The following is a 27,813-nucleotide window of genomic DNA, read 5'->3' on the forward strand; positions in this document are numbered from 1 at the left end:
GCAGGGCTTATGACAGCCTATGGGTCATTTCCCAAATCATTCTTGCTAGTTACTGGGAAAGGAACTGGAGATTTTTCTAAGCGGACTTATCCAGTGAATCCCAAGGAAAGTGATATCAATTTTACAGCTGGACAGTGTCAGGGCACGCTACAAAAATCTATTCCAAAAATATCATTTGTGTAATCTCTGGCCAGGATGACAAACATAATGGAATATTTTGGAAATTCCAGGTTTTCATTTAGACTCTACGGTACAAAAGTTGATCTGCAAACGACCCCTTTGCTGGGATTCATTATGACTAGTGGCTTAAAAATGCCTGTTTGCCTTTAGAGATGGACTAATGCCCAGATCATCATCCAAGTCATAACACAAAAGGACCCGTGTCACCTATGGCCCAGACACAACATTAAAAAGCAAAACAATTAAAAAAAGGGATGGTCTGGAACACAGTCAGTGCATAGTGAGCGCTCAATAAATGTGACTGAATGAATGAATATGCCATTGACGCAAAGATCAGTTTGAAGTAGTCAATCATATTTATTGAGTGCTTATTATGTGCAGAGCACTGTACTTACTAAGTGCTTGGGAGAGTACAATACACAATAAACAGACATACTCCCAGCCCACAACGAGTTTACAGTCTAGAGAGAGTGACTGATAGACATTAATATAAATTATGTAAGGAGAAGAAATGACAGCAGAATATTCAAAAACTATTATACAGTGTGATGACATGAGAAAGGCTATAAGCAAGGTAAATACGGTAGTGCTGAAGATTGTTGGGAGGTGTCACATGAAAGCATTATGCTGTGAAATGAAGTGAGAGAGGCAATTAGCAAAGAAAATACAGCAGTGCTGAAGATTGTTGACAGGTGTCACAGACAGGTAGATCAGAGCAAAAAACCCACCAGGCATGGAAATCCAAAAATACGCCAGCAAAACAAAAGGCAGCGCTTAAGTGTGGCACAATGTGGAAGTCATGCATTATCTGTTCAACCGCACTTGTACACTTATCACACCTAACAGTTGGTACATCATGTCTGTTAAGAAGCAGAGTGTCTTGGTGGAAAGAGCCCAGACCTGGAAGCCAGAGGACTTATCCCAGCTCCATCACTTACCTGCTGTGTGATCTGGGCAAGTCATTTAACATCAGTTTCCTCGTCTGTAAAATGGGGATTCAATATCTGTTCTCCCTGCTACTCACACTGTGAGCTGTATGTGGACAAAGGCCTCTGTCTAACCTATCTTGTACCTATCCCAGTGCTCAGTACATAATAAGCACTTAAATAGCATTATTATACTCATCAAGTCCATTCACACGTTGCTCCCACGTCTTTCAAATTCTACCACAGCATATTTTTTTTTCCACACACTAACTGTTGTTTTACTCTCCTAAGCACTTGGGACCGTGCTCTGCATGCAGGAGGCACTCAAATATGAATGACTGACCCTCTTCTTTCAAGTGATCAAAGTAAATGCCTCCTCTTCTTCAAAGAACAGATCAGACATCTACCACCTCTGCTTAGAACAATTTGTGGAGGGACTCAGAGGGATGTCAAGAAGGAAAACTAGCACACTCTTGCACTGGGCATATATCGGTGTCCCTGTTTGTGGAACAAACTGGTCCGATTGCCCAAATGGCATTTCTTTTAAGAAGCATGGGCCTCGGAGTCAGGAGGACCTGGGTTCTAATCACCGCTCAGCCACTTGTTTGCTGTGACCACGGGCAAGTCATTTCACTTCTCTAGGCCTCAGTAACCTCATCTGGAAAATGGGGGTTAAGACTGCCGCGCCCTCTGTGGGACAGAGACTGTGTCTAATCTGTTTAGCTTGTATCAGCTTCAGCGCTTAGTAAGAGCTTAACAAATACCACAAAAGAAAAAGAAGCGCTTAACGAATACCATACAAAAAGCAATGAGGTAACTAAATCAAATGAGGTCCTCGTCTGTTCCCTCCACCACGCCCAATTAGAAGGCTTTCCTTCCAAAAAAGTTTGCGCCGGGGAGTCTCAGGCCGGGGACTCTGAAGGCCATGGGTTCTAATCCCAGCTCAGCCCCTTGTCTGCTGTGTGACCTTCAGCAAGTCACTTAATTTCTCTATGCCTCAGTTCCCCCATCTGTAAAATGGGGATTAAGACCGTGAGCCTCTTGTGGGACAGGGACTGTGTCCAACCCAATTTACTTGTATCCACCCCTATCCGGCACATACTAAGTGCTTAACAAATACCAGAATTACTATTATTATTATTTCTATAGCTCTACTGCATATATGTACACATCCTTATATTCTATTACTTCTGCCTATATAGCTTATTTTAGTGCGAGTCTTCCCTACTAGAGTGCATAATCCATGAAGACAGGGATTCATTCATTCATTCTTGAGTGCTTAATGTCTGCAGAGCACTGTACTAAGTGCTTGGGAGAGTACAATACAACAATAATAAACAGATACATTCCCTCCCTACAATGAGCTGACAGTCTGGAGGGATCATACTGACTCATCATCGATGTTATTTACTGCGTGCAGAGCACTGAACTAAGTCCTTAACGATTTTATTACAATTTCAAGTGCTTAATGCAGTATGTACTGAGCGTTTCTTCTATGGAGAGCACTTTATTAAACACTTGGGAGAGTAGAGCACAAAAGGAGAGGTAGAGATGGTCTTTGTGGACAAGAAGCTTACAGGCTAGAGGGACCCAAATTAGGTGCTCCATAAATTCAACTGATTCCACCATTCTGCCGGCTCCCTGTGAAGGACCATATTGTTTATGGTTTGTAATGCCCTAGTGCAGTGCCAACACCTGGTAAAGATAATATTCACCATCAATTGTTAGTGCAATCAACAAACTCTTGGTATGAATAGTACAAGAAAAAAAAAATCAAAAGCATGTCATGTGACACCCTAAACAAGCTCTGACTAGCGAGTTAAGCAACAGTATTCCTAAAACTAATGAATATTAATATCCAAAATAGGAAAAGTACAAAGATTACTCCAAGACAAGCTATGTGGCTTAAATGCTACACTTGCAAAAGATCTGGCTACAATTTGCGTCAGGCCAAAGTGCATTATGACCCTTGCCATGCCTAAAATTACATTACAAGAAGAACCCTATTGGGGTCACTAATGTATAACCCTGCTCCCAACCACAATCACATCCCATCTTCTATTCTTCAAGCTCAACCATAAAGGAGACCCTACAACTTCCTTGGCTAGCTCAAATGCTTTTTCTAAAAACAAAGTAATCCTTTTAGGATGGGCCTCTTTTAACCATAATTTGACTATTTGAAACAAAGAACCTCTTGTTCCCAGAGAAAACAAGGATGAATATTATAACAAGATTCATTTCCCTAATAGAATACTGTACATTTTAAGAACTACCAATTTTGGAAAAAAAAATGTACCCAGAAAACACTGTTCTAAACAAGTACTCATCCTGACCAATTTCCTATTGTGCCTTAAGACCAAAAGAAGCAGTTACCAAGCTGAAATATGCTGATTAATAAAATAATGGGGGCCATATCAGAGAGGAATCTCACTCCAGTTTATATTTGTCACCTCATCTGCATAGGTTTACAGTCAAGAAAGAATCAGCAAGCTGTAAAAACTTTCTCAGGCTAGAATCTGGGGCACCAATAGGCTAAATGGCAACTCAAGAGTTAGATGCAGAACATATCCTAAAAACAACAACAAGAACAGTTTGTGGGCTTTTGGAGAGTTTAACTCGCATAGAGAGTTCTTATGATTTATTCCATTGGCTTGTCCGTTACTGCAAAGACTGTGTCAAAACTGAAAACTACCACCCCTCATTAGGGAAACTATTTGGAAGCAGTTCTTGGAAAACAACTGAGAATTGAATGTTCCTTTGAGTTACAATACTGCTTCCCCTCTCTGGGACTCAAACTCTTCCAGGCACCTCTGTTATTTTCATGTCACTTCCACCTCTTCCCGTGCAGCTGGCCGAAGTCTGCATCCCCAGGAGTAGTGCAGTTCTGATCTTGCAACCACGCTGACCAATGAAGGGCCAAGAGCCATGGAAAGAGATGGACCTCTGCCTGCATGAGGGCTTGAGGATGAAAAATCTCCTGGCCTCCTGACATTTTAGGCTCCAGACCAAAGTAGGGCAAGCACTTTATCTAGCCTGTGATCTGGGACATGGCATTTTAACCGAGGTCCTCAAAATGAGTGTAAGGTAATAAACATGATGGTAAAATAGCTTTATATAAAAGTAGGCTGTGGTTATTGTCAATCTTCTTCTAGGGATCGTGAAAAGAGGTCATTTGAAGTGCAGTGTTTAGCAAACAATTTCAAATCAAAGACCCGGGCGCTGGAAGGGAGCCATCCAGCTCTACTTTCCACCGTTCTGCGGCCGCCTGCCCCTCCACCCCAGTTTATTTCCTTAAAAGATTTTAGAAGATTCAAGACTGCCTCAGTGGAAATTGCCAAGTCACTGTTTGCATTAGCAATAAGACTGCCCAACCTAAAAGCAGTTACACTTGCTTCAATAAGCCCTCTATAGAATACTTGTCAGCCTTTTTTTAAATCAAAGCTAACATCTTCTGGAAGAGGTGAAGACCTGCTTAAAGTCAAAGGGCTACAGCTAAATGACCCCTCTTCTGTCAACCTGAAGCATCATTTAAGGGGACATCCTTCATTCAAATGTATCTCCAGGACTTGGTTATTTGACCACATTTATTGATGATGATGATGATAATGTTAGTATTTAAGTGCCTTTAAGAGGCAGTTGGATTAACATCAAACATCAACAAGTGCTGCCTAATGGGCCTGGGAATCAGAGGGACCCGAGTTCTGACCCCGGCTCTGCCACTTGTCTGCTGGTGACACATAATCTCTTTTTAAATGTTTGTATTTCTACGTTGAGTGTAATCAGGTTTGCAGGAGAAAAATTGAGTAATCCATACCTATGGAGGGAGATTTGAAAGGATATTTATCAGGAAGATCCACTCTAACTTTCCACACTCCCACCTTCATATGGTGCTGTAATGTAAATATTGGGCAAGTCCTTTTAACTTCTCTGTGCCTCAGTTACCTCATCTGAAAAATGGGGATTAAGACTGTGAGCCCCATGTGGGACAGGGACTGTGTCCGACCTGATTAGCTTGTATCTTCCCCAGCGCTTAGTACAGTGCCTGGCACATAGTAAGTGCTTAACAAGAGAAGCAGCATGGTGTAGTGGATAGAGCACAGGACTGGGAGACATAAGGTCATGGGTTCTAATTCCGACTCCACCACTCATCTGCTATGTGACCCAATCACTTCATCATCATCAATCGTATTTATTGAGTGCTTACTGTGTGCAGAGCACTGTACTAAGCGCTTGGGAAGTACAATTTGGCAACATATAGAGACAGTCCCTACCCAACAGTGGGCTCACAGTCTAAAAAATTCAATTCTCTGGGCCTTAGTTACCTCACCTGGAAAATGCAGATTGAGACCGTGAGCCCCACAAGGGACGGGGACTGTATCCAACTTGATTCACTTGTATCCACCCCAGTGTTTAGTACAGTGCCTGGCACATAGTAAGTGTTTAAAAATAGTATTATTCGTAGTAATAATAATAATAACACCAACAAATGCCATTCAAAAAAAAAAAAAAACCAAAGCAAAAAAAAATCCCACATCAGTACATGGGAGGCAAAGCATTTGCCCCTAGAAATGAGGGGGAAGAGAGTTTGTGTTTCAATTTTAGCCCATTTCCTTCTGCTGGGTGGGCATAAAAGGGAGGTTGGGGGGGAGGGGCGGGCAGGGAACCAAATAAAGGGGCTTGGATTGATAATGCCACTTTCCAGGGCTGCCTTTATTCAGTAACCAAGTGAGGCAGCTGTCTCAGAGCGAACCCCCTGGGAGGCCATAGCGGCAATTAAAAAATGGTAAAAGTGCTCAGCCTCCCTGTGCCTTAGCTAGAAGCAGCATCTGTGTGGATGGGGACCTGGGAAGGGAAGCCAGAGGGTATGGAGCAAACCGGGGGTCAAAGCCCGCCCCGGGAGAAACACCGGAGGTTGGAGGGGTTGGGCAGGTGTCATTATGGTAAGCCGCATGCCCGATAATATGCATGCAGCATAACGTGATAATATCAAATGAAACAGGAGGGGCCATCATTTTCATCCACTCAGGCACAATGGCCAAATGTCTGAAGGAAGCCCAGGCCACCCCCTCATTAAGTGCTTGAGTTAATCAAAGGACTAAGGATTTAGAGAGGAGCAAATTTCCAAGCAGCGGAAAGAGTAGGAAGTGGAAACAGCACAGGCTTGGGAGTCAGAGTTCGTGGGTTCTAATCCCGGCTCTGCCACTTTTCTACTGTGTGACCTCGGGCAAGCCGCTTAACTTCTCTGTGCCTCCGTTACCTCACCTGTAAAATGGGGATTAAGACTGTGAGCCCCATGTGGGACAACCTAATTGCAGCATGGCTCAGGGGAAAGAGCACGGGCTTTGGAGTCAGAGGTCATGGGTTCAAATTCCAGCTCCGCCAACTGTCAGCTGTGTGACTCTGGGCAAGTCATTTTCCTTCTCTGTGCCTCAGTTACCTCATCTGTAAAATGGTGATTAAGCCTGTGAGCCCCCCGTGGAACAACCTGATCACCTTGTAACCTCCCCAGCGCTTAGAACAGTGCTTTGCACATAGTAAGCTCTTAATAAATGCCATTATTATTATTATCATTATTATTATTGTATCTACGCCAGCATTTAGAACACTACTTGGAACCTAGTAAGCGCTTAACAATACCATCATTATTACTATTATCACAATGGTCATGCCTAAAAATTATTCTGGAAAAACAGAGGAGCCTTAAGCATCCTGCTTTCTCCTACTCACCAAGAAATCTATAATCACTGACTTGTGAACCAGCACAAAATTAAGGACGAGGCGCCAAGTTTAATCACGTAATCTCTTTTTAAATGTTTGTATTTCTACGTGACTGCAATCAGGTCTGCAGGAGAAAAATTGAATAATCCATACCTATAGATGGAGATTTGAAAGGATATTTATCAGGAAGATCCACTCTAACTTTCCACACTCCACCTTCATATGGTGCTGCAAAGGAGAGAAAAGTACAAATATTAAGGAAGTCTGAACAGAAATCAAACTCTTGAGCTATTAAAGAGGGTATTAAAATAAGCCTTAGGGTGAAGGTGAAACCTTTACCGCCTTTAAAGGTGGGCAGACTCATTCCCTTAAGAGTGAGAAACTAATAGCAATGCATTTATTTGGGGACTCATTTACTTTTCCTCAAAAGGTAGATTTGAAGGAAACATATGACACATTAGCAGTAGATAGCAAGATTTCATTGTGTTCCACCAAAATATTTATCCCACAAAGACATTCAAATACTCTAGTCAAATGCTTTATTATAACTGCTGATATCAATTTGAAGATGGTTTTCTCTAGGGAATGTGACCATCCGTAATGAACCAAGAAATTCATACATCAATAACAAACTTAATATTATTACCCAGCAACTATGTGAGCCCATTGTTAGAGAAGCAGCCTGGCTCAGTGGAAAGAGCACGGGCTTTGGAGTCAGAGGTCATGGGTTCAAATCCTGGCTCTGCCAATTGTCAGCTGTGTGACTATGGGCAAGTCACTTAACTTCTCTGTGCCTCAGTTACCTCATCTGTGAAAATGGGGATTAAGACTGTGAGCCCTCCGTGGGACAACCTGTTCACCTTGTCCAGTGCTTAGAACAGTGCTTTGCACACAGTAAGCACTTAAATACCATCATTATTATTGTAACCTAACTAGTGCTTAGAACAGTGCTTTGCACATAATAAGCACTTAATACCATTATTATTATTATTACTAGGGACCGTCTCTATATGTTACCGATTTGTACTTCCCAAGCGCTTAGTAGAGTGCTCTGCACACAGTAAGTGCTCAATAAATACGATTGTATGAATGAATAAAAGAACTTTTAGTCATGGTTCCACTCCGGAGCCTCCTTGAAACTGGTTACGAGCTTCTGATTTTTACAAAGGCAGCAGCCATCTGTCTTTGATTCTCTGCCCATTGCTTTTGTTTGTTCTAAAAGGAGGCATCAAGTGTGAAGACGAGTGATTGCCCTAGAGAAACAAACAGAGGCACAAGCACAGATACTTACTTCCTTGTGGTCCATAAAACTTCACTACAAATTCATTGAGCCCTCCTAGGATTGTGACTTCGTGCTTACTCTCGATGCTAATGTAGCAGGTAAAGGAAAGTTGAAGTTCTCTAGTAGCAAAATTACTCAAATTATTTGTGACCAAAGACGCCAGGGAGGCTTATGAGAAATTTGGCAAACAAATGAGGCTAACCATAATGCCATCTTAATAGGAAGTTTTAAGGTGCCGGGGATCTAAGACTCTTGGAAATACACTGGAATGAGGCCAGTATTTAGCCAACATCTGAATCCAAGTTACAAATCCAAGTCCTTGAGGGGGATTTCCTCTTCAAGTTCCAATGTTAACAGAATAAAGTCACTTTCCCATAAAACACACTTTTTGGTGAAAGGACAGAGGGGTAAACTGAAGGTGTTCTGAAATATAAATCTCAGCTCAAAAAGGGGACCATCCATTGCTATGAACTCCAAATCCTAACCAGGCAGTCTTCTTTTCCAAATGCAAGTAATGGCATTTTCTTCAGTTACAGAATTTTCTTGCTTCACATACAGAAACCCACATTTAAATGAAGCAGTGACTTACACAGGTTTTTTTCCTAATTAATTGATTTCATCCAAGAAAGAGGAAGGTCAGGGTTATGCCCCCTTTGCTTGCTGAATAAATCCTTGCTGATGAAGAATGGCAATGGTTTAGGGGAAAGAGAGCTCTGAAGTATCAAAATTCACATAATATGAAGTCAGTTGATAAACTAGAAATAAGCCAGAATCATAATTAGCAGTGAAAGAGAGCTTCCTGTATTTTTCCAGAACATAAAAGTTTATAAAAATTGGGCCCTAAAAACTTTCCATAATTTTAGCCTCAAAAAACTACCACTTGAAATGCTTTGAGCTGTATTTCTCTTAACTCTTCTCCGAATAGAAAAAAACGTCCCATTTCAAGAATCCCCAGAGCAGACAAGAGGTTGAATGATGCACTGAAGTCACAGGGGTTGGGGTAGCTCCCAGACAAGTCTCTATCACCCACTCGCTTTCATTTCAGTACTTGTGAAAGTCTAAGTGATGACATCTTTAGTACTTATAATAGTTAGGCACACCAAACACCAAGTTTCAAAGTTGGCCTGGGTCCTCGCACTGTATCATCTTGTCTGAGTCCAGGAGTTTCTTGAAGATGACTAGCCATGTTCATTTCAGGGAATTCAAGGGAGTGGCGGGGTTAAAAAAACAAAACCCCAAATGTCAGTCTGACAATCAATCAAGCCAGATTTATTGAGCGCTTTACTGTGTGCAGAGCATGGACTGAGGGAGGGGTGAATAAAGGGTGCAAATCCAAGTGCAAGGGCGACAAAGAAGGGAGTGAGAGAAGAGGAAATGAGGGCCTAGTCGGGGGGGACCTCTTGGAGGAGATGTACGTTTAATAAGGTTTTGAAGGAAGGGAGAGTGGTCATCTGTCATCTGCTATCAAGAGGGACGGTGTTCCACGCCAGAGGCAGGAAGAAGGAAGAGGACGGAGGAGGAAGAGTGGAAGATCTAAGAATGGAAATGATCCAAGCCATTTCTTCACTAAATTCCTTGGAGCGTCTTTCCTTTCTCTTCCCCTTCTTCCTTCCTCCACCAGAATGAGGCCAGATTGAAATAAAACAATACCTCAAACCCCAGTATAATTCTTTTTCAGGTGCCTTGTGCAGTAGCCACAAAATATGAGAGGGAAATTTGATCCTAGCCAATGCAGTTACTTCTTCTCTAAGTTAAATTTGTTTGTGTCCTTTCTTTGCACTAAAATCATTTACCACAACATCCAAAGGAACCAGCCTCACTTGGTTCTGATACAGAAGTTCTACTTGGCTGCCTTCAGTACTTCCAAGTGGCCTCCCACTGATATCGTGCAAACTATTCCAATTAAATATTAATTTGACTGGCCAGGCCAGCCTAACCAGTGGCCTCAAGAGGAGAACAAGCAAAATCATTAACTAGGAAAGAAAGTTAAGATTTTAAAGCAGGCACATCACCAACTCAGCCCCACGTGAGACAGGAACATTGAAGGTTAAGATTTTAAAGCAGGCATATCATCAACTTAGCCCCATGTGAGAAAGGGACTTTGTCTGACCTGATTATCTTATATCTACCTCAGGGCTCAGAACAGTGTTTGACACATAGTAAGTGCCTAAATGTAACAAAAGTAATAATAATAACAAGTTGCATCCTATTCAAGGGGACCTGGCTCAGTCGTAAAGGCTTGAACGACACTAGAAGATTGATCAGTGCTTAGAACAGTGCTTGGCACAAAGTAAGCACTTAACAAATACCATTATTATTATTATTAGTAGTAGTAGTAGTAAGAATGGGCTCAGGGTGGTGATTTTAAATAGCCTCTTCTCAGAGCCTCTCCTCATTCCCTGGAGTAAGTCTTCAAAGCACACTGGCCTACTATGCTGATTTTAGAGTGCAAGACCCTAGGTGACTTAGAAAGAAGGGAAGAAAAGGAGCTTTAGATCCAGTCATCCTCAATTGCAAAAAGGGGGCTGCCATGCAGGAAAAAAGGAATCTGCTGGTTTTTCCACTCCATGACCTAATGTTCTTAAAAAAAAAAAAAATCCCAAAAAGGTTGGCTTCAGGGAGTCCCAAGTCCAGTAACAGCTCAAAGGGATGTAAAAAGAGCTAAGGTTCAGAAAGGTTATTCTGTGGTGTTTTCCAGTCTTCATTTTCCATTAATAAAATACATCATGCAACAAAGAGATAACTTCAGTCACTGAAATGGACCACATAACTGGATGGAGTAGCACAACTTTAGACTGGATGGGAGAAATACCTTATCCTATTAAAGTTGAACAGGAAGTACAGTAGAAGCAGTGTGGCTCAGTGGAAAGAGCATGGGCTTTGGAGTCAGAGGTCATGGGTTCAAATCCCGCCTCTACCGATTGTCAGCTGTGTGACTTTGGGCAGGTCATTTCATTTCTCTGTGCCACAGTTCCCTCATCTGTAAAATGGGGATTAAGACTGTGAGCCAACCTGATCACCTTGTAACCACCCCAGCACTTAGATCAGTGCTTTGCACTTAGTAAGCACTTAATAAATGCCATCATCATTATTATTATTACTACAGGAGAAACAGCATGGGCCTGTGAATCAGAATGACCTGAGTTATAACCCCAGCTCTGCTAATTGTCTGCTGTGTGACCTTGGGCAAGTAACTTCATTTTTCTAGACCTGTTTCCTTCATACGTAAAATGGGGATTAAGACTGTGAGCTCCATGAGGGACATGGACTGTGTCCAACCCAACTGTATATAAGTCAAAAAGCACTGAGGTAATGGCATGGGGAGAACCAGGGAAAGCATGGGATCCTGCAGTAGCATCATTTGCTGTCTTATTTCTTTCCCCAAAATAATGATGATAATAATTATGGCATTTGTTAAGTGCTACGTGCCAACCACTGTTCTAAGCACTGGGGTAGATACAAGGTAATCAGGTTGTCCCATGTGGGGCTCACAGTCTTAGTCCCTATTTTACAGATGAGGTAACAAGCATTGAGAAGTTAAGTGGCTTGCCCAAAGTCACACAGCAGACAAGTGGCAGAGCTGGGATTAGAACCCACTTTCTTTGACTCCCAAGCCTGTGCTCTTTCCACTAAACAACACTGTTCTATGCTATGGTTGGGGCAGAAGGGATAGCTGTAATATGGTAACTGCCAACACTCATCCCTGGTAAATTGCAGACTTAATTTTTTTTTTTAAATGGCATTTGTTAAGTGCTTTGTACGTGCTGGGCACTGTACTCTGACTCCCAAGCCTGTGCTCTTTCCATTATGCCACGCTGCTTCTCTAATTATCCCAATCCTCAATAGCATTTTCTGCAGCACCTTCAGGTGGACTTTTTTTTTTTAAGAGGTCACATCACATTTCGACCCAATTTCACCCTCCGTGACAAGGGAGACTCAAAAGGAGTTAACCGAACATGACAGTGTGGCTAAAGGTATCACAATCATTAAATAGAGGTTCCCAATCTAAGAAACCATGCAAAGCCAGAGAAGGAAGAATATGGGGAAAGATTAAATGAGTTCAGTAACAAAAGAAATCTTAAAACAATTAATTGAGCCTGACATTGCAGCCTAGAAAGCTAAGGAAGCAGCACTACACTATAAATCAGAGTTAATGAATTGTGACAATGATATTACCCAATAGCACTTACTTTTAATCAATCATTCTAAATTATTACTTATCTATGAATAGCTTAAGGTCAGTCTTGGAAGGGTTTAGCTCCCCTTCGCATGCAAGGGTTGAGCCAGCCAGTATCGGTTTCAGGAAGTTTTTTTCCTGCTATTGCTCTGAGGTATTTTCAATGCTTAGGCGATCACATTCTGTTGCTTCCAGAAACACTCTAGTAATAAGTTAAAACATGATTAGGACATTCAATCCTTTTCTTCATTACCCTTACCGCTGTTCATAAGTTGCAGGCTGGTTGTACACACACAGTTTGCCCAAGGTTGCACTACGTTAGGGATTCTATTATAAAGAAAGATGATTGCACATGATTGCACTGAAGTATTTATATAGTATCTTCACTCTGAGGAGCTCAAAAGGCTTGCTTTGGTAAATGAAACTAATCCATACACTACTCTGGTGAGGAAACTGTACTGAAGCATGTTGCTTGGAATAGCAGAGGGGCCACACCAAATGAGATACACAAATCTACAGGTTTTTGGGGTTTCCAAATTGTCTGAAACCAAAAGAGACCATCTCCGTAGTCAAATGTACCACCACTACTGAATGAAGGGCTAAAATTCCTGTAGAACATTCATTTGCAGCAATCCTCACAAAACTGCCCATACTCACTTTCTTACTTTCTTCTGCCAAAGCCCTAAAGAGGCGAATTTGGCATAATACTAGGGTGGTAAGCAAATGAAATTTTTTTTTTCCCCACAAGAAGTGGTGTGGGCTAACAGCATCAAATAGTTTCAATAGGATTTGGATATATTTATGGACGAGAAGTCCATAATGGGTTGCAAGAGGGAAGGTAGCAGATGTTAGGTACTACATTCCTAATCATTCAGAGGGATGTTAAGGACAGCATTCAATCGAATTCTTCTAAGGAACTTGTCACTACTGTCAGATGCTAAACACTAGGCACTGTGGTCCAGTAATGGCATTTCTTACACTCTCACATCAAATGATGAAACAGAAATTTGATCTTGGGGGCCGCTTGCAGAATACTAAAGATGACAGCTTAACAGGGATAGATGGGTATTTGACCTAGAGGGCTACTGGATGATTTTTTCAGTTTTGAGGTCACTCAAAAAGTGGAATCAACTGCAGTTCATGGCAGCTTTGGTGGGGGACTGTTCTTGTGGTTTAGAGAACATCTTTTCTAGGGCTAGATATAATATATAAATTAATTCCTGGTATAGCCCAAATTCCCCAAATATTCCTTTTACCAATTTAGTTTTGAGGGGAAAATATATATCACTAGACAATCCTATTCAACACTCTCAGTTGCCTATCTTTTTAATTTTACAATGTCCATCAACTCAATACCATATTTTCCCTGGCTGGCTTTTATGCACATTATGCATAAAATTATGCACATCTGATATTTGAAATGACTCATGACAAAATATCAAAAGGTAACAGGCAAAATATGCCAGTACATTTTTTTTTTAAAAGGTGTGCTGTCAGTTAATGAGTAAGAACTGACATGTCATTGTAAGTTATTCTCAAAAACTTCAGTATTTATTCAAGGTGTAGCTGTTGAAGGAAAGTGTTTGCTGTTACTTGTGTTTCCAAGCTCTTCGAACAATGAGAGGAGGCATCATTTCCCCCTCTTAACTCTATGGCCATCAGTTGAAGATGACCACCTGTTCTAAGAGAGAGACAGGAAATACCTCTTTTTTTTTTCTTTAATAATGACAGGGAGAGAGAAACAGGCTTCCATAAAAAGGAAACTGAATATCCAAGAGGTGGAATTAAGGGGCTGCATTTGAGAGATGGGAGAAGCTGGTTTAAAATAGGACAAAAAACCAAGACAGTTCCCTTAGTTACCATAGTAAGAATCTATCTTCAAGTACTAAAGGAGATCAATTTGACAACCTTGCCTCAGCTGGGACTCAGATAAGATGAAGGGCCCCAGAAAAGAGGATTTTTCATGGTAGTAAAGTCCCTGGTGCCTTTTGATATTGGCGGGCAAAAAATGTTCTTTTATGCAAAAAAGAAATCTCAGGGGCCCTGCTAGAATAAAAGAATGTGGTGGGAAAGGAGAGGGTGAGGGGAAGTGAAGTATGTTCAGATCTTAAGGGGCAGAAAAGAAAGCTTCATCTCTGTCGGGTTATCTTCCATGAAAAAGGAACAGGGTTTTACTTTCATTCATTTAAACCAAAAAGGCAAGGCACGGGGCACCAATGACCTTGAAACTGAATCTACCCAGAAAAAGTGTACATAAATTTCTCATACATCTTCTAGGCTTAAGCAGCTTCCAACAGCTACAGAAACCCACAAGTACCCCCTCTACCTAACTTTAATGGATCTTCTTTCAAGACTGAGCCACAGGGAACTCAATGTGATGTTTTTAGAAAACCACAAAAGAGCAGGAAGGCATTCATTTCAACCAGAGATCGGCTGTTGTGAGCTATCTGAACACAGTGTTCTCAGCTCTTTTTCCAATTGCTTAAGTTTTCAAGCACAATTGAAATTTGCTTTCAGTTTGAGATGAGGCTCCCGTTAGATTGTGAGCTCCCCAGTACGGTGGGGCTGTGCTCAAAATTGATCAACCCAATAGCCACTCATATAGAGGAAATCAATCTATGAATTTTCTTTTTTTTAATGGTATTTGTTAAGCACTTACTATGTGCCAAGCATTGAGAAGCAGCGTGGCTCAGTGGAAAGAGCACGGGCTTTGGAGTCAGAGGTCATGGGTTCAAATCCCAACTCCGCCAACTGTCAGCTGTGTGACTTTGGGCAAGTCACTTAACTTCTGTGTGGCTGTTACCTCATCTGTAAAATGGGGATTCATTCATTCAATCGTATTTATTGAGTGTTTACTGTGTGCAGAGCACTGTACTAAGCGCTTGGGCAGTACAAGTTGGTGACATACAGAGACGGTCCCTACCCAGCAATGGGCTAACAGTCTAGAAGGGGGAGACAGACAACAAAACAAAACATGTGGACAGGTGTCAAGTCGTCAGAATAAATAGAATTAAAGCTATATGCACATCACTAACAAAATAAATAGAAAAGTAAATATGTACAAGTAAAATAGAGTAATAAATCTGTACAAACATATATACAGTTGATGTGGGGAGGGATTAAAACTGTGAGCCCCCCGTGGGACAACCTGATCACCTTATAACCTCCCCAGCGCTTAAAACAGTGCTTTGCACACAGCAAGCGCTTAACAAATACCATCATTATTATTATTATCATTATTATTACAAAGAGCTGGGGCAGAGGCAAGATAATCAGGTAGGACAGTCCATGTCCCACATGGGATTCAGCGTATAAGTCTGAGGGAAGAAGATTAAATCCCCATTTTACAGATGAGGTAACAGGCACAGAGAAGGTAAGTGATTTGTCTAATGTCAAATAGCAGACAACTGGGGGATCTGGGATTAAAACCCATGCCCAGGCCGTTATCTTTCCACTAGGCCACACTGCTTCCCGTGAATTTTTTTATTCTGGTTAGGTGTTATGCTGACTATCAGCTCCCAGTCTCCCTCCACCAGGCCTCCTAATGCCAAATTCTGTACCTCGGACACAAGGTCTGAGTTCACACAGAGCAGGGAGAACGCAAAAGCTCTGATGAAAATGGGGGGAGGCTTAGGAAAAAGGGCGACAGGTTCCCCTCCAGAAACAATCTAGTTTCTGGACAGTTTGGGCCACATCAGATAAACATCAATCAATTGTATTTATTGATTGCTTACTGTGAGCAGAGCTCTGTCCTAAACGCTTGGGAGTGTAAGATATAACAAAGCTGGTAGACACATCCCTTGCCCGGAGCGAGCTTACGGTCTAGAGGGGACATCACATGTATTTTGAGGTCTGGGTTTTTTGAGTGTCATTACTGGCGGCCCTCTAGTCAGATGAACAAAATAATAATAATAATAATAATGGCATTTATTAAGCGCTTACTATGTGCAAAGCATTGTTCTAAGCTCTGGGGGGGATACAAGGTGATCAGGTTGTCCCACGGGGGGCTCACAATCTTAATCCCCATTTTACAGATGAGGTAACTGAGGCACAGAGAAGTTAAGTGACGTGCCCAAAGTCACCCAGCCGATAAGTGGCGGAGCTGGGATTCGAACCCATGACCTCTGACTCCCAAGCCCGTGCTCTTTCCACTGAGCCACGCTGCTTCTCCAACAAAATGAACTAGGTGTCCTGGCCCCCACGACACCTGTCTAGCAATTCTACTGTATAGTACTCTCCTAAACACTGAATATGATGCTCAGTAAGCACAATGACCTCTCGATAAATACCACTGATCATTTGAGCAAATACAGATGAATGCCACAAGTCACGGATTCATCTAGAGAAGCAGCGTGGCTCAGTGGAAAGAGCACGGGCTTGGGAGTCAGAGGTCATGGGTTCTAATCCCAGCTCCCCCACGTGTCTGCTGTGTGACCTTGGGCAAGTCACTTAACTTCTCTGAGCCTCAGTTACCTCATCTGTAAAATGGGGATTAAGACTGTGAGCCCCACGTGGGACAACGTGATCACCTTGTATCCCCCCAGTGCTTAGAACAGTGCTTTGCACATAGTAAGCACTTAACAAATGCCATCATTATTATTATTATTATTATCTCTCCTTTTGCAGGGACTGTGGCTCTACAGGATGCCACGTGTTACCAGATTATGAACAACATACCTCTCAACCAACCCACTGGAAAAGGAGGAGAGGTTCTTGCTTTTACGGTTCACTGTTTTCTCTAGTGTTGTCACTCTTGAACGGTTAATCCCCATGCTCAAAAGTATTTACTCTGATTCCCTTACCCATCAGGAAATAAGAGGGGTGAAACATCAGGCAAACAGACAGTCACCCAAAGAGCCTAAGGAAATCTAAGCATCCACCCAGCAGGTTCAGGGATTACAAAAAGACCAGTGGGAAGAAAAGGAGCTACTGTCCAAGAGAATCCTGCTTGTGGTTCAGGAAAAGAATATCCTTTGCAATTCCATAATTTAATGGTTGAATGGAAGATTACTTATTTTTGACCAGGAATAAACAAATTACTGCCTTGAACCTTGAAAAAATTAATGAAAGAGGCAAGTTCATAAGTGAAATGGAACAGTTTGGTACTTTGGTCTGGAAATTTTCCTTACAGAGCCTCAAATTCCCTCTATTCCCCTGCCCCACGTTTTATATTTACTTAGGTTTACTTGATTTAAAATATCATTCTTTTTATCTCACAGCAAAAAAAGACCTGTGCTGAAGGTAAATACCTCTCTTGTACAGCTCACTGGACCACACAAACCATTCTTCACTCCTAAGTTCCATCCTCAGAGTTTTATTTCCAGTCAGTACAACAGCTTAGTTTAACAGACAAGTTCAAATTCTAAACTGAAACTGATGCACATTCCACTCAGTAATCAACGAAATAAGGCCCTTTTTTTGCCTGAAGATATGTACAAAGCCTTAATTATTTTTTAAAAAATACAACAAAGAAAAAAACAATGCTTGGGTCAGGATTTTACAAAGATGGGGAAAAATGAGAGTGATAAGAGTTGACACCCTCCCCACCCCTACAGGCTCCTCTCCCTGCAATCCGACTTCTACTCCCTTCACTCCAAGGAAACTGCCCTAAGGTTGCCAATGACTTCCTTGTCACCTAATGCAATGGTCTCTACTCCATCCTAATCCTCCTGGATCCCTCGGCTGCCTTTGACGCTGTGGACCATCCCCTCCTTCTCCTGGAAACGTTATCCAAACTTTGGTTCATTGACCCCGTCGCCTCCTTGGCTCCTTCGCTGCCTCCTACCCATTAACTGTGGGAGTCCCTCAGGGCTCAGTTCTGGGTCTCTTTCTGTTCCCCATCTCCATCTACCCCCTCGGAGAACTCACTGGCTCCCTTGGCTTCAACTACCATTTCAATGCTGATGAGTCCCAAATCTAATTCTCTCCTCTTCAGGACAACTCTATTTGGACAGTCCGCTGATACCTCAAATTCAACATGTCCAAAACAGAACTCCTCATCTTCCCCCACAAACCGTGTAGTCCCCCATACTCTCCCATCACCGCAGACAACACAACTATCTTCCTGTCTCACAAGTCAATAACCTTGGCATTATCTTCGACTCGCTCTGATTCAATCCTCATATTCCGGCTGTCACCAAATCCTATTGATTCTACCTTTACGGTATCTCTAGAATTCACTCCGTCCTCTTCATCGCACTTGCTACCGTCCTGATTCAAACACTTATCATATCCCTCCTTGACTACTGCATCAAATTTCTTGCTGACCTCCCTGCCTCCTCTCTCTACACATTTGATGAAATGAATTTATTGAGCACTTAGGGAGTGCAGAGCACTGAACTAAGCATTTGGGAGAGTACAATATAGCTGAGTCAGTCCATACTTCACTCTGTTGCCTGGATTGTTTTTCTAAAAAAATACTCAGTCCATGATTCCTCTCTCCTCGAGAACCTCCATCTCTGCATCACACAGAAACTTGAAAGAGTCAGCTTTAAGGCAATCAGCTCTCCCCAATCTATTTTACTTTGCTGATCTTCTACTACAACCCAACCCGCTTACATTTGTCCTCTAACGCCAACCTACCTCACTGTACCTCGATCTAGTCTATCTTGCTGCCGACCCCCTGTCCATGTCCTTCTTCTGGCCTGGAACTCCCTCCCGCTTAATAGTCACAAGACCACCACTCTCCCCACTTTCAAAGTCCTAACATCATATATCCTCTATGGGGTCTTCCCTGATTAAGCCCTAACTTCCCCTACCTGTCCTCCTGCCTGAATTGCCTAGACCTATGTACATGTGTGTGCTTTATGCTCTTTGATATGCACTGTACTCTCCCAGGTGCTCAGTACAGTACTCTGCACAAAGTGTTCAATAAATACCATTGTTTGATTGACTGAAGCCTCACTAATCAGAATCAAGCTCCAGGTCGAAGAGGAAAACAAAATCTAGTAATTTGCTGCTTTATGGCAGGAGTGAGAAGGTTCCCCAAACCCTCAAGTTAAAAAAAAAAGTTTACATCATATATGCAAACAAGGGATGTGGAACACCTAAACCAAGTATGAAAGCATGAACTTTTCAAACTACTGGTGATAGTAAAGCTTCATTTAAAACTCATTCTGATTTTCTGCCCCATTTGGTACTTCACTATTAGCTTCTCTATTCAGAAGTTAAATTTATAGGATCTCAAAATAAACCACCAGGATCCCTTGTGTTTCCAGTGGCTTTGAGGCCCATCCTGATATCAGCATTCTTTCTGGGAAGGAACAGTATGGATTTGATAACATTATACTTTGTATGGAAACATGGCACTGAACAAACAACTAAAGCGTGTACAATTCCAAGCCTATTCAAATACTTGAACTTGAGAGGAAAATGAAGCTGAAGAAATCAGGAGAGGACAAAAACTCTTAATGCCAGGAGAAATGACCTTGAAATCAAGTGCTAATTAAGAAAGTTTGCACAGGGAAACATTTTGGAATAGGCAGATGAGAAAAGATTTCCTTCCCAAAAGAAAATTTTCTGGTGCCCCCCATAAACTCCCTCTCAGGGAATCAAAGTTTTAAACTACTGCAAAAGCCAGTTAGATAATGCCACATATAATTTAGGAGTTCAAGATCATTAAAACAAGGAAAAGTTATATTAAGAAATTCTTCTACTGAATTGGGTGCAACAGTTTTCAGGTTCCTTAACCTCTGAGTTGGATTTTTTGTGTCCCCTGTGGGTTCTATCATCATCATCAGTATTTATTGAACACTTACCATGGGCAGAGCACTATAGTAAGCACTGGGGAGAGTATCTATATTCACCTACCTCAAAATTCATCACCTTTATTGCTATTTACCAAGGCTATTAGTAGTAGTAGTAGTAGTAGTATTTGTTAAGCATTTACTGTGTGTCAAGTACTGTTTAAAGTGCTTGGGACAGATACAAGTTAAAGAAGACAAGAAGACTGCTGAAACTGTCCAGAGAATAAATTGCGGTGGAAAATGGACATATTCTTTATGCACATATCTTGCTTCTGGACAGGGCATTTTTTGATGTGGTTAAACACCTCAAGGAGGTTATCTGAATGGCCACCATATTGGTTTTGCAGAAGGTTGCAACTGGATGATGAGAAACCTGGGTGTTTTTCCATCTCTGACTCACGGGTGGCCTCGGGCAAGCCTCCAAGCTCCATTTCTCAAAGCACAAAATTAAAACAGAAGTGCTGAGAATTAAGACGTTAGTATGTGTGAGGTGAAGTACTTGAAGCAGTTCAAGAGTTTTACGTGAAGTAGAATCAACACCTTTAATCAGGCAGCTAACTCAACTCTTCATAATTAATCCACCACACGAAATTCGGAGGCCTATAATCCGGTGCCAGGAGAAACCACATCCCCTCGTCCACAGAAATGACCAATGAGCTGATTTTCAAAGTTTTATGTTAGTAATAACCTCTTTCAAATTGTCTTTTCAGTTCCCTCTTCTCTGTTTGTTCTCACCTGCGAGGACCACCAGAAACCCCTGTTGGGACACTAACAACCCTGGGTCTTAGTTTAGATAGCACTGTCTTCCAGCCCTAGATAGCTCTTAATCCAACATCTGGCATTCCTCAAATTTCTTACACTTATTCCTTTTCGGGCTTTCCTTCCCAATTTTATCCTTGTCATTATGATATTTAAACATCTGACCCAGATGGGGAATATTTTTGAGATGAAAGATCTTTCAGAACGTTCCTACAGTAAGAGTAATAGCATTCATTAAATGCTTACTGTAGAGCACTGTACCAAGTTCCGGGAAAAATATACCTAAGTGGGAATTAGACATGGTTCCCATACCTGAGGGGGAAAGTGGGGTGGGAGCACTCACAATCTATCTGGAGAGGAAAATCGTAGCTCAGGCAGTCAAAGGACAGAGACCAAATAGTCTCATGTGAGAGAAACAAGTGAAAATGTTTTTGGAATTTGAAGTTCTATTTGTTGTTCACTTTCTTTATATGCTTTCCTCATTTCAAGATCACTTTTCCCCCTATGTGGAAATACTTTTGGAATCCGAAGTTCTATTTGGTGTTCACATTCTTTATATGCTTTCCTCATTTCAGGATCAGTTTTCCCCCCATGTATCCAAATGTACCCTTTAAACTTTTTAAGAACAATAAAACACAATTTTCACCCCAGCACTTGACCCCTGAGTTTCCATTCAAAGAAGAAACAATCACATTCCCTAAGCATTTAATAAACCCCTACACACAGATATCCTTGTTGAGTAGATGTGAATCATGCACAATAAGAAGAGACTTTTAAAGAGGAAATATTCTGGTTTTATATGCTTAACGCTGACAGAGTACATTATACTGCAGAGTTTAATGAGTTAATTAATATGGGTCATTCTTAAGTAGGCACTGTACCCATTTTACAGAGGAGAGGACCAGAGGCTTGAGTAATCACCGCATGGCTACCCAGCAATTCAACCAATGAAGCAGAAGTTGAATCCAGAGGGTTTTTTTACTCTCTACACACTGAGCTCAGTATACTAAGCTATGCTTCTTTATTCTAGCTGCCAGGAAACTTTTTCCAGTGGGAAATGGATAAATAAAACTTGCTATTCCAGTTACTGGGGAAGACAATGTTCTCTCCAGGTTCATTTCCTGTAATAGGTGTCATGTATTAGAGGACCCTAATAATAGTTCATCTGTGGCTTGATTAGAATTGTGATGGGACCACCAACTTGAGAGTCTATTTTCAGTTAGGCACCAAAAAAGCAGAGATATGGGACAAAGCCGATCTAGAATGTAAGCGTGTTATGGGCAGAGAACGTGTCTGCAAGTTCTGTTGTATTCTACTCTCCCAAGCACTGAGTACAGTGCTCTGTACATATTAAGCACTCAATAAATCCCGCTGGTTGAATGAAAGCAGATCAAAAGTTGGAGGCTTCTCCCCATCCCTTTGTCCCTCTCCCATCTCCAAGGGGAAAATTGCAAGGGCTATGCCCAGTCTCAGAGTCAGAAAGGCAAGAGTTTTGGCTAACTGCGGAGGCCGTAGAAACTCCAAATAAAATTACAATTTGTGCCGTCAATGCAAGGAAAAGCCATCGGGAACAGCAGAAAGCAATATTAAAGCCAAAGAATAATCAAAGAGTTGCAAAAGAGCTTAAGGAACATAATTCTCTGATATTAGTGGAGCTACTGCTGGGGCCTGGAAAATGATAGTGAAATTTCAAGGGAAAGACGGCACCTCTACCCAGCTATCTGAGCTCAAAAGGAAAGAAAGACTGGAAAGGTTTGGATGGAGTTTGGCCAGACAAGGCAAGAGGGAAGGGGAAAAAGGGCTCTAGTTGAGCAGACATTAATCTGAAGCAGGAAGTACTGGCAAGTCCAAGATGTCAAACTTGCATATACTGGTAGCAGTCTCTGAGGTTAGTTAACAAAAGCACCAAATGTGTCAGTCTGACAACTGAATAAATTGCAGATTCCAAACAGCCCACAGAAGGGAGAAACTACAGGTTCCTGGGCACTCTGAGGTAAAGCAGCTGGGTTTAGGCCTTCCCCTTTTCCCCACCAAAGACAGGTCCAACATCAGGGTTTGGAGGAGACCAGGTTCATCTGAATTCTCTGGGTGGGTCTTGAGCTCTTAAGCAATGGCCTGGTTTTAGCATCTACGCAATTTTCCAGTTTTCTGGCTTCTGGCCAACGGGGTCTTCCTGCTACCCACCATTCGTCTTTCCCAATCCCTGGTAGCCATGGTAACAAGGAGAGTTTGGCTTGTAACACTAAAGAACTCAACTTGCAAAATTTATTTAAATCGATTCAGATAGTAATCACCATCATCTTGACTGGAGCCCATCTTAAAGGCCACAGATAAAAGGCAATAAGAAGCAAAACTATCCAGTCTGGTTGGGTGCCACAGAAGCCACTGTACTCTGTTTCCATAAAAATCAATTAAAAAATTCAGAAGCAGCACAGCCTAGTGGAAAAAGCTTGGGCCTGGGAATCTGAGGTCATAGGTTCTAGTTTGGCTCTGCCACTTGTCTGCTGTGTGACCTTGGGTGAGTCACTTAACAACTCTGTACCTCAGTTACCTCATCTGTAAAATGGGGATTAAGACCGTGAGCCCTATGCGGGACAGGGACTGTGTCTAACCTGCTTAGTTGTACCTATCCCAGCATTTAGTACAGTGCGTAGCACATGAGAAGCGCTTAACAAATACCATTAAAAAACAATCCTCATGAATGCTGGGAGGAAGCGGAAGCAATGATGAAAACCATAGTGGGGAGTTAACAGGCAAGAGACTGCCAAAATCAATGAGGGCAAACAAAATAAAATGGGTTTAATTAAAAAAAAAAAAAACAAAAAACCATAGGGGTTCCCCCCGACACATGATAACATGACTTTTGGGGGGAAAATAATCCCAAATTTTGTTCACCAACCAGGGAAAGCAGCAATGGAGAGAGAGAGACAGAGAGAGAGAGAGAGAGACAGAGAGAGAGAGAGAGAGAGAGAGAGAGAGAGAGCGCTGACATGAGAATGGACAGCAGAGTCTTTGAAAAGACTGTGACACCAAGAGGCAGAAACAGAAATAATGTTAGTTTTTTTATAGAATTTATATTTATAGATTTTTTTTATAGAATCTGCTAAGCGCTTACTACATGCTAGGCTCTGCACTAACTGCAGGGGTAGATACAAGTGAATTATGTCTCACATGGGGCTTGGAGTCTTAACCCTCCTTTTACAGATGAGGTAACAGACAGAGAAGTTAAGTGACTTACCCAAGGTCACCCAGCAGACAAGTGGCAGAGCCAGGATTAGAACCCAGGTTCTTCTGACTTCTAGGCCTGTGCGCTCTATCCACTATTCCACGCTGCTTCTCAGTTACTGCGTGCAGCAAAAAAATTACAGCATAGCAAGGGTCATTCTCTACATTCACATTTTTTGGAAGGCAGAATTGGTCACGCATCAGTTTTACCAATTTTACCAGGCACATATGGATAAAATCTCCCCATCAGCAGTGTCACCTTCAAAACCCAACAGGATGATAACTAGGTATACAGCCACACACGAGTATATATTTAAATATTAGTTAGGGTATTGAGAGCTTATTATAACACAAGCACTCGGCAAAGCATGGGGGCAGAAGGACAATCATCGGATCAGACAAAGCCCCTGCCCCACAGAGGGCTGACAAAGGAAGAGCAAGAAGGAATTGTATAGCCATTTTACAGATGATCTTGAAACTGAGGCCCAGAGATATGAAGTGACTTGCCCAAGGTCACACAGCAGGCCAGTGGCAGAGCTGCAGCTAGAACCAGGTCACCTGACTTTCAGTCCCGTGCTCTTTCCATCAGGCCTTGCTTTCTCCAGCGGCCTCCAAATCTAAGTGGGCAATGGCATATGTCCAAAAGAATGCCTGCTGCTTCCACACAAATAAAAATATTACAGATGGGGAGGAAAAAAGTCTCTTTCCACAAAGTCATGAGGGGCAGGTCTCAACCAGAAAGGTAGAGACAACCTGGCGGGAGCCCAGAAAGGAGCGATGACAATGATTAAGAAATGAAAAGGAATGTGTTTTCAGGTACAATTATACATGTGCTCATTTAGGCCAAACCCTAATTCAGGGGGAAGTAGAGACAGAAGTCTATAAAAACGTGAACAGTGTCGGCACAAATAAAGGAGAGGAATTAATTAGCCTGGTGCAAGTAATGAGGCAAATTAAAGACGGCAAATTTAAAAAAATCTCTGGTTCAGGACCAGAAAAGGTTGGAATTACTCTTTGATACAGAGCGAGAAGCGACAGAAATTCCATCAGTGGGATGTATGAAAACACACCTTCTCAAGATGAGGTGAAGAACAGTCGGAAGGGAACTTGACCTGCTCAGTTCCTTCCACCTCTCGATTAGACAATTATACCACAACATCCGGGAGGAAGCGGTAGTGGGGTTGCATCTCTTCTCCAATTGGAGAGCTTTAGTTCCTTTGTGAAGCAATGATCACTGGAGCATGAAAAGACTATTCCCAGCAAAAGTTCTTAAGTGAAGTTCAAAAAAAAATGCAAAAAAGTACTTATTAAATGAAGTGGAAGGATCAAATTTATATATAGCCACTTTCCTGCCTCTCCAGTAAAAACATGCAACATCCTGGAGCCCCAAACCAACGTGCACTCATTAGAACTTGGATCAATCAATCAATGGTATTTATTGATCACTTACTATGAGCATCAGCACTACATTAAGTGCTTGGGAGAGTACAATACAACTGAATTAGGAGACACTTCCCTGCCCATACCACGCCTTCAGTCATGGGCATTATTATTAATGTCGCCTTTCCTCTCCAATCTTTGAAGGTCTTCTGCCTGACAGCCATCAAATTTAATTCCAAAACAAGGAAACGAAGAATGCTTTAGGAACTATGACTACGTTACAGCAATGAACACCCAAGCCAGTGTACCATGGATCCATGCCAAAGGAACTGCCTCATTTGCAAAGAAAAATGCAGCATTCCAAATATTAATAAAAGTCAGCGGTGGCAATAGTATTAAATATCCTGGCTGAAAAGCCAGCACTGTATTTTACTTAATCTGAAAAGACGTATGAACTATCCAACTCAGTTACCCAATTCAATTAAATTAAACCCTGAATAGACCAACCCTGACTGCTTAATACAATGAACAGGAATCTTTAATTTTCACATTTTCATCCCACAAGCGTTTCTGGGGTAGCTATGTCGATGGCTTTTCTTTCAAGATTTAACAACAAATAATCGTTCGGGGGGCTCTTTGTATCAGGGCAACCTTCATTACTCATTCATTCATTCGCATTTATTGAGCAGAATACTGTACTAAGTGCTTGGGAAGTACAATCAGCAACATATAGAGACAGTCCCTATCCAACAATGGGCTCACAATCTAGAGGGAGTCATACTGACAGAGGATGTGTTGACACAAAGCAGACTACAGTAATTTGGGGCAAGGAGGGGGGGAAAGAAGCAATGTTAATGGTGCAAATAGTACGGGTCTCATTTGCAACCAAATGAAAGGGACCTTGGTAATTCTGTTGCAAGTTAGGCTAATAGAGATAAAGCAGCTGTGCAGTGGGATGCTTTCTTAGGCATATGGTAACAGCTGAGGCTCAGGGGCATGGATCTGCCCCAGCTCCTACCCCCCACTGGGTGTCTGGAACCTGCCCCAAAGCCATGCCAACCATGAGCCCAACCATAAGCCGGGAGCAGAGAGAAGGGATGGAGGTGAGGAGAGCCAGAAGGGCCTGTGATTTGGGCTGACAAAGGTGATATCGGGATTCTTAGGGTGGGCTCCATTAATGTTTGCTGCAGCTACTGCCAGCGTTAAGACTTTAAACTGATTCATGGAGAACTGTGCTGGTCTTTTAAAAAAGAAAATTTACTGAGAAATTCTCTCCTCAAAACCCACTTGCCTGGGGTATCCAAAAAGGGAGTGGGGGTTGATGTCATACTCCAAAATCATGAACCAAATTTCTACAATATGGGAGAAACCTACAGGCATCTGGCACTGTGCTCACGCATACTGTGTCAGGATGGAGAATTCAGCTCCATAAAATGGGGAAATGTGCCCCCAAATTTCATTGAATTAATGATGCAATGCCATTAACTTCCTAGCCCATCCTCCAATCAATCAATCGTATTTATTGAGCACTTACTGTGTGCAGAGCACTGTACTAAGCGCTTGGGAAGTACAAGTTGGCAACATACAGAGACAGTCCCTACCCAACAGTGGGCTCACAGTCATAAAGTCAACTAGCAAGGGTGCCACAATATCACCATCAGTGATATTTATTGAGCGCTTTGTGTGCAGAGAGCTGTGCTAAGCACTTGGGAGACAACTATACAACAGAGTTGGTAGACACGCTCCCAGAAACGTGGCCCAGAAGCTACTTTCAGCTTAATTCTGCCTCGTGTCATTGAGTTGAAAGCTTCCTATTAGGTTGTTAATGATGACTTTTTTTCAAGTTCCTGAAATATAAAGTAATGTGGTCTTTCTAATTAGAGGTTCTGATGAGAACATCTTCATCACTCAGTTTTTCATTGCTATTCTAAACTTTAATCAAGACTGTCATTCATTTAATGGCTCTAATTTAACTGATGTGAAAGCTCTCGGTGTCATTTCTATCTACAACATTAGAGCCGGACAACAGAAGCTAGATGGCGGTTTAATCAAAGGATGTGTAATTTCTCCCTTACTCTTATGTACTTGTGGCATCTGCGCTTTCCCACTTAACAACCCCCCAAAATGGTTGGGGTACAAAGCCTGCTGATTTGCTAACTTAGCTGAACCTCTTCTAATTCAATACCAAATAGCTAAGAAATGACGACTGTCATTCGGTTGTCGTCGAGTACAGAAGCAGCGAGGCCTAGTGGATTGAGCGAGGGCCTGAGAGTCAGAAGGACCTGAGTTCTAATCCCATCTCTGGCACTTATTTGCTGTGTGACCTTCGGAAAGTCACTTCACTTCACTGTGTCTCAGTTACCTCATCTGTAAAACGGGAATTAAAACTGTGAGTTTCATGTGGGACAGGGACTGGGTCCA

General features: G+C 42.1%; 1 protein-coding gene across 2 annotated transcripts in view; it reads right to left on the minus strand.

Annotated features, from left to right (window-relative positions):
• UBE2H (ubiquitin conjugating enzyme E2 H) overlaps positions 1 to 27,813 on the minus strand; it is a 111,664-nt gene that overhangs the window by 38,921 nt on the left and 44,930 nt on the right. The window contains exons 2-3 of one of the 2 annotated variants that reach the window (XM_038752153.1): positions 8,116 to 8,192; positions 6,978 to 7,052 (exon numbers count right to left, since the gene is read on the minus strand). In XM_038752153.1, the coding sequence (XP_038608081.1) occupies positions 6,978 to 7,052; positions 8,116 to 8,192 (152 nt within the window). Of the gene's footprint in view, positions 1 to 6,977; positions 7,053 to 8,115; positions 8,193 to 8,695; positions 8,807 to 27,813 lie in introns of those variants that run through there. The other variant, XM_038752154.1, reaches the window with a different exon arrangement.

Source organism: Tachyglossus aculeatus, chromosome 10, assembly GCF_015852505.1.
Source record: "Tachyglossus aculeatus isolate mTacAcu1 chromosome 10, mTacAcu1.pri, whole genome shotgun sequence".
NCBI classification, from domain to species: domain Eukaryota; kingdom Metazoa; phylum Chordata; class Mammalia; order Monotremata; family Tachyglossidae; genus Tachyglossus; species Tachyglossus aculeatus.